We start from the raw sequence: 7860 nt of genomic DNA, 5'->3' as shown, positions 1-7860 counted from the left end.
CTGCACGTGCACCGTCTTACCTGACTTGTCGAAGTTGCAAGTGTCCGCCGACAACGTAGCCTCCGAGTCCGAGAGCGCTGTGACTAGTGCCCTCAAAACAAAAGATGGATTAATGTTGCTATGTGTCGAATCGAAATAATTTACAATTCCAACTTTGTAGATGATATCCTTATGCAAGTAATCAATGGAATGTTCAATTCGAATTCTTCGTTGCGTACATGTAAACACACAAAATTTACGGACACCGAAGTACACCTATCCGCTCTGAGAAATCACCGCCATGACATGGTAGGCTCGTGCAAGCCATCGGCATCATTCTTGAAATAATGATTAGCAACCATGCGTAGAAGAAAAATTGTAAATATGATCAATATAAGTTATTGTCTTGATTTAAAAGATAATATTTTATCTTAATGTTGTTTAAAGATTGGAAATTGTGCAGTCATCCAATTTATAAATTTTTTTCTAATTTACGCCGTGTTCGAGGCTGCTATCTGCGCATGTCAAGTAAAATCGACGTGGCAGAGTTCAACCCCGTGTATCTACTTCTAGAAAATTGATAGATTTGACAAATTTTGACAATCGCGGATCAAACATGGATCAAACAGCGATGATTTGGGGTCTAGCAGTTACCCTCTTATATATAGCATCGACTGATGCGTATTTTATATCCATAGATGCCCATGCGGAGGAGTGTTTTCATGACAAAGTAACGTCTGGTACCAAAATGGGTCTCACTTTCGAGGTAGCCGAAGGAGGATTTCTCGATATCGATGTAAAGGTAAAAAATTGCGCTTGATTTTGATAATTATTTTGATTTTGTACTTATAATTTGATCCGTTGTCAATATTGATGTGAATTTTTAACAGACAGCTTATTGTTAGGTCGCTAAATTTGTTTTAGGATAAGTAATAAAATGGTCATATTTTGCAGTACTCCACTTCTCAAGTACACGTAGCCATACGGTATTGGTTTGGGTATGCATACAACGCACACATACTATACTATTGTCAGTCAACCATAGCATAACGACCAGTAACAGTGTGAAGAATTATAAGGTCTTTGCTGAACAAGTAATTATTTTATTGAAGGACAATTCGGTTGAATATATCAATTTGATCAAATTTGAAAATAATATTTTAGTATGTCTCTCATGTCAATGTCTCAAAGTCATAAGGAAATTAATCATGAAATGAAAAATGATGTCTTTTGTATCGTGTGGGGGTGGGGGGGTGGGGGGGTGGTGTGGTGTGGTGTGTAAAACCAGTATTGGTCAAAGTATAGGCAGAGGTTTAGTCAAGATATGGTAATCAATGTGTGAAATCTATCATCTAAAAGTTGGTTACATCTCTATAGATTTTTCATTTGATTTGGTGTATTTTACAACATTTAGAACAAAAGTTACACATATGTAAACTATAGTGAATACATTACCTTGACTGTTGACACTTTGTTTACAGCAGGGTGGACAACATTTTTTGTATTTCCTTTATGTAATGTAAATTGATAGAAGTAGATAACATCAATTAATATAAAACAGTATTTAGTAAATGGATCATAAAAATCACTATGGCAATATACAAATTTATCATTATGTGAATTAAGTTTCAAAAACATTTTTAAACATTTTTAAAAATTGCATAGAAATAGATTGATAACTACAGAGAACAAAGGTTTTACCATTGTCATAGAGAAATAATCTATTATTAGTTTTATGATGATTGTGAGACTGAAGTTTCCATAAATGTAGTATTATTAGTAGACTACATGGTGTACATGACCACAATGGATCTACCAGACACTGACAGTGCTTTTGAATATTAGAAAATATGAAAGGCACTTTAGAAGATAAATAAACTTTAAGCAATACACCATTATACTGTGTTTTATTCAGATTACTGGGCCAGATGGTAAAGTTATTTACACTGGAGAAAGAGAATCAAATGGTAAATACACCTTTGCAGCACACATGGATGGATTGTACAAATACTGTTTTAGTAACCGAATGTCAACCATGACACCAAAGATTGTAATGTTTTCAATGGATGTCGGTGATTCACCCAAAGGACAGGACATGGAAACTGAAGGTAAGGAAACTGCGTCAATTAGATTTTATTGGGGTATAGCCAACATACAGATACATTGTATGTAGAACCAAGTTATTGGGGTGCAGCTAGCAGAGATATGGCTTTTGGAGCCAAGTTATTGGGGTACAGCTAGCAAAGATATGACTTTTGGAGCCAAATTATTATGGTATAGCAAACATAGAAAGATATGTCTTTTTGAGCCAAATTATTGGGTATAGCTAGCAAAGATATGTGAAGAAAGTGTGGGTCACTAAAATGTTTGACTTGGGAGAGGAGACAAAACAATGTCATTTAGTAGTTACCTTTCTGACAACTGCACAGTTCTTGGTAGACTACTGGAGTAGCTAAGCAATGCCAATAGTTTGTCAAACTAGTCAGACATTACAGATTTTGAACTACCATGTTAAGCTATCATACCAGGTAGTTCTAAGAAAAAGTAAAAGATCAAAATTTTGCAGGTCACACATTTGAGTTTCTTGCTTTCAATGTTAGATATGTACATGTATCAAACAACAATTATCATGTGGTGGATACATCATATTTGTACACTTGTGTAAAAAAATTATCAAATTATTAAAGAATAGAATGATTGTTATTTATTACATACATAGCTTTCATCTTTTCTTTCACATGGTATGCAATGGCAGAATTGTTTTTCTGTTGAAATCATATATTTGAAGAAAGCAGCGTTTTTGTTTGCTGTTGATTTGTCTTTATATTGTCTGATATCATCTCAGCCATTGTCATAATACTACATTGCATTATGTATTTGGTGTTGCACTGCAACAAAGCACATTTGACAAGCACATTTTGCATTGTTTGCTGTGTTAGGATAATCCGCTCAGGTTTGTAGAATTTGCGCACTTTGTGTTGGTCATAGCATTGTAGGTAACATGGGTGTATAGCAGTGTTTTTGTTACAGTTTTTAGAACCTTGGGAATGGATAAGCATGAAAATCTTGGTAATGGATATGAAAAAAATTTGGTAACATTTGTTAAATGCTTCCTGTACAATAACCCTTGTGAAATATATGGGGTAATCTGGCAGAATTTATCTACTTACCACCCTTAGCAAAAACACTGTTGTACTGTGGTTGTCTGTTGTAGCTAGACTGTTATTCATAGACAGACACAGTCACACTAATTACAATCACTCAGTCCATGCCATTTACATGAAAATGGGAATATTTCGCTATTCATTACAAAAAATTAGCATGCACACATCCATCTCATTAAATCCTGTTTGCACATGGTGTCCTAGTTAGAGGAGTTCAGCCAATTAGGTTAATTAACTTCCTGGATTAGATTAAGTATAATTTAATGGCAACCCATATCAAAGGCAAGTGTGCATGCTGTGTTCAATTTATCCCCCCAGAGGAACACGACAAGCTGGAAGACATGGTAGAGGAGCTCAAAATTGGTCTTAAGGGGGTTGTACAAGAGCAGGCGTATATGGCTTTGCGAGAAAAAATACACCGCAGTAGTAAGTACAAATATCGGGTTGTAATGCTCTCTGCACTTTCACACATCTTTTTTCCTTAGAACATCACAACAAATTGGAAGAAATGGTCAATGAGTTAGCCACAGCATTGACAGGGGTAAAACATGAACAGGAATATATGGAAGTTAGAGAAAGGATACATAGAGCTAGTAAGTACTCACTGTACATGTGAGTTTGCTGTCTATTTCACACATGGCAATGTGTCTATCTGCTGTGTTCTTTTCTGTCAATTCTTCTTTCAACGCTAATTCTAATATATATGACTATGATTGGTTTGCCCTCTGTCTCTCTACCTTTAGTGACATTGAGAGAGACTGTTATTTGTAACTTATTTTATGAATTAGCTAACACAGGAAAGCCAAATTATTTTCAAAGTGCAAAGTATGAACATCCATAATCTTTCATATTTTTAGCCTCTACGTCTTCTTCAAGGTCAAATAGCCAAATTTTGGTTATCTTGGTAGCATTTTGAATAAAACATTTCAAGTGATAATATTGTAGTCAGGACGGGTTTGAATGTGAGGCTTCTGTAAGCCACTTAATTTCGTGACCTTGACCTTGACCTGTATATCAAAATGGCGGCCATATTTGTGATAGAAAAGCTTGATACTTGTGGACACCATTCAAGTGTCGACCCTCACATTATCAATGGGCTTTCTAATGAGATCATGACCTTTGACCTTCACCTTTTCAGGTGGGGGGGGGGGGTGACCAAAGTTTTTCTTTCTATGTTAAGTCAAGTAGTTGAGTACACAAAGACTCCATTTAAATGTGATACCCCAAAGGTCAGCTAGCTTTTTATACCTTGACCTTTGACTTTGACCTCCATATTCAATATCGAATAGCAAATTGGGGAATAAATTGTGAAGTTTTGTATCTAGAAACACCATTCAAATTTGTACAGTAACTTTGCCATAAAACACATAGCAAGTTTGTGGGGACTATTGGGGTACTTTGCATTCAATGAAGGCTTGTTTTATTCTTACCTAACCTCTGCATAGCTTTCTGGTATGTATAGTTATCATAAAAAGGAAACCTATGGCTTTCTACATTTGTACCTAATATTTTCTATGGAACATACCAAATAGATTAGTGTGGGTTAGATGTGGTACGGTGATGATAAAAAATGTTGTAGAGGACTCAGTGAGAAATATCTGTGATATTTATAAAAATGTTGTTTGAATAATCCATACTAGTATACCAGTTTGTGAATATATCCATTCTAATCTTTATTAATCTGTTAACAGTGTGTGTGTGTGTGTGTGTGTGTGTGTGTGTGTGTGTGTGTATGTATGTGTGTGTGTGTGTGTATGTATGTGTGTGTGTATATGTGTGTGTGTGTGTGTGTGTGTGTGTATGTACATTGTATGTGTATCAGTGTGTGTATGTGTATATATATATATGTGTATGTGTGTGTGTGTGTGTGTACATTGTATGTGTATCAGTGTCGGTATGTGTATATGTGTATATATATATGTGTATATATACATGTGTGTGTGTGTGTGTGTGTGTGTGTGTGTGAGAGTCTCTGTGATCTGAACTTACTGAGATCTGAACGTACATACTATTCAAGTTTGACATCTCTCTTTACTGCTTTATACAGTAACTATTATTCACATCACCATCTACTACCCATTGATAACTTCAAACACTTTTTTTGTTCCCTCTCCAGTTAATGATAATACCAATTCCAGAGTGGTAATATGGTCCTTCTTTGAGAGTCTTGTATTGGTAGCAATGACACTAGGACAGATTTACTATCTCAAACGATTCTTTGAAGTTAGAAGAGTTGTTTAGAACATATTTTTGTACTTTTTCCCTTCCCTTTCCCTTCACCCTAGAACTAGTAGAATTATCACTTGAATGACATTCTCACAGCTGGCACATTACATGCAAGATTGTGGTAATTGTGGGAACATTTGACAAGTAACAGTTCTGCTAGTTTAATTCAGAATTCTAAATTTTGTGTTGTCATAGCACTAATTCAAGCATACAGTATGCCATTCCATGAAATGTTGTCAAAACTTGATTCTTTATCGCACAGAAATTACTGGTCTCTCAAAACGATGTTTGTCTATGTATGCCATTTAGATAAGAATCACATTCTTGTAGTACATGTAAAAGCTAAATTAGTATGGCATGTTTGTTTATTGAAATAACATTCAGTGATCATGGGGTCAGAATTTTTGTCCACAGCATACCCACCTAGAAACAGGGCAGCTGTAGATGAATCATTATTGCACAATAGTACCAAAACAATGTCGAATATTGAATTATGTCTATGACACATCAAAAGTTAATAGAATAATTTATTTTCAAAGTACATAAATTTCCATCAAAAATAGGTAATGACCATTCATATTACTACCAACTTGTATTTTTTTTTTTTACAAATACATTGCTTGTAGAAAGAGGAATAATGAACCCACAAAGTAATATCTGTCAATATTTATATCATGTGGTAGATATATTAGCTGAGAAACAACACAGTGAAAATGATGGAAAAAATTCATATTGAAAATAAATTATTCTATGGTAATAATTTCAAGTATAGGTAGTGACTATCACTAGATGTACTTGGAATATTATTTTACTACAATTTTATAACACAATGTTCAGATTTTGCAAGAATAGTAATCCGCAACCATTTGTTCTTAGTTTCAATTTTTTTTCACGCAAGAACTTTGAATGAAAGACAACAAGACAGATATTTATCTCTATTTTGAAACTGGCTGTCATTTTGTACTGCTGTGCAGTGTACTTCTCTGTTCAAATTTATTTTGTGAACTTTTAATGTCTTAATGGGCCGAAATGAAACAGTAAGACTATATTTTTAGCTGTACATGATTAAAGTAGGGGGGGGGGGCACTACTAAATTTTGCACACTTTTCCTGTCACACTTTGTAAAAGATACAAAATGAATAGTTTTGTATTTTGCCATTTGTCTTAAATAGATTGTGCCATTCACTATAAGTACCGGTAATTATTCAGCAGTTTGCAAACTGTTTTGGTAATTTTTTTCTTAGCTAAAAGCTGACGTATTTTGACCAGAGAATTCAAATATTACAGTTTGCTTCCACAGAGACTGTAAGATACATCATGTTATGCTGCCCTCACTGGCCAAGTGGTTGACCGATGTGTGAGGGCGCCCTGTCATGGCTTGCCTTACAGAGTAACAAGTATTGTGAACAATATAGAGATCAGGTTATGTTGTTTTCAAACATCTAAGAGTACATGGTAAAGAATACTTGAAATGAACTTTTTTGATCCAGAAATCATTGGTACTTTCCCAAAACCATTTTATTTTAAAATCAACCCCCATTTAATCAGGAATGTAGAAAGAAAAACTCCTTACAAAAAAAATCAGTTGCGTAGCTTTTAAGATGAACAATCCTACACTTGTTTGCACTTGGTAATTTTAAATTGTAGAGCAGAGGTTTCAAAACAAATAGTTCATAATAACAGTCAGTGTATAGTTTTATTTTCTCATCACTTTTCCTTTACTCTGAAATAAAGCATACTTAAGAAGTTGAAGCTGATTGGCTGATATAAGATTAGATGATGTAAATGTTAATGTTTAAAAAATCAAATCTTGCCAATCACTGAATATCTTACAAGTATGCTTTGCTTCAGCTAAAACACACTCTACCTTGATTCATATTGATCATTGTTTTTGCTAAGGTTGGGGGACCCTCAGAAAGTGCTAAAAATGTCAGTGGTTTCCCATAGAGTCTATGGTAATTTGTTTGGAAACCCAGGTAAAATGACATGGGCACCCAGTAGATTTTACCAACTTGCCACCCTTAGCAAAAGCACTGTTTATAGAGAGAGAAAATGTATTTGTGTGTGTGTGTTGATTTATCAAAATTTTAAGTTTTCCTAGAGCTCTCTCCCCCTATTCTAGTAATGGTGATTCTTTACAGTATATTCAGATCAGCAAATTAAAGTTTCAGATTATGCATACAGACTAATGTAACATTCTATGTAATTAATCATAGTGCTTTATTTAATTGAAACTAGAATCATAATTTTTATTGCATTGTAATTTCCAATCACAGCATTGCATAGGAAAAGACATCTTGTACCTACTCAAAATTGAAAAATGAAAATAAAGTTTAAAAAAATAAACAATGAAAAGTTTTGTGTTGTTTTTCCGTGGTATTTATTGTGTAATGTTTTGTCATGTACCATAACATGCACAGTATTAATTTGTAAGGGTCTTTTTGTACATCAAGTCTGAAATAACTTAATTTGTACGGGCCTATTTGTACAT

General features: G+C 34.3%; 1 protein-coding gene across 2 annotated transcripts; it reads left to right on the top strand.

Moving 5' to 3' along the window:
- Positions 1-513: 513 nt before the first annotated feature.
- Positions 514-7683, top strand: LOC144448856 (transmembrane emp24 domain-containing protein 2-like). Of its 2 annotated transcripts, none has more exons than XM_078139168.1 (4): positions 514-781; positions 1895-2087; positions 3629-3736; positions 5260-7683. In XM_078139168.1, exons 1-4 carry the CDS (start codon positions 596-598, stop codon positions 5382-5384), a joined length of 612 nt encoding a protein of 203 aa, XP_077995294.1. In that variant the 5' UTR covers positions 514-595; the 3' UTR covers positions 5385-7683. The 2 variants fall into 2 exon arrangements, with proteins under 2 accessions (XP_077995294.1, XP_077995295.1); XM_078139169.1 differs by lacking the exon at positions 3629-3736 and adding an exon at positions 3462-3569.
- The last annotated feature ends 177 nt before the right edge of the window (positions 7684-7860 follow it).

This window comes from Glandiceps talaboti, chromosome 18 (assembly GCF_964340395.1).
Source record: "Glandiceps talaboti chromosome 18, keGlaTala1.1, whole genome shotgun sequence".
In the NCBI taxonomy this organism is placed as follows: domain Eukaryota; kingdom Metazoa; phylum Hemichordata; class Enteropneusta; family Spengelidae; genus Glandiceps; species Glandiceps talaboti.
The sequence above is the reverse complement of the archived record's forward strand: the minus strand, read 5'-3'. Positions and strand labels throughout refer to the sequence as shown.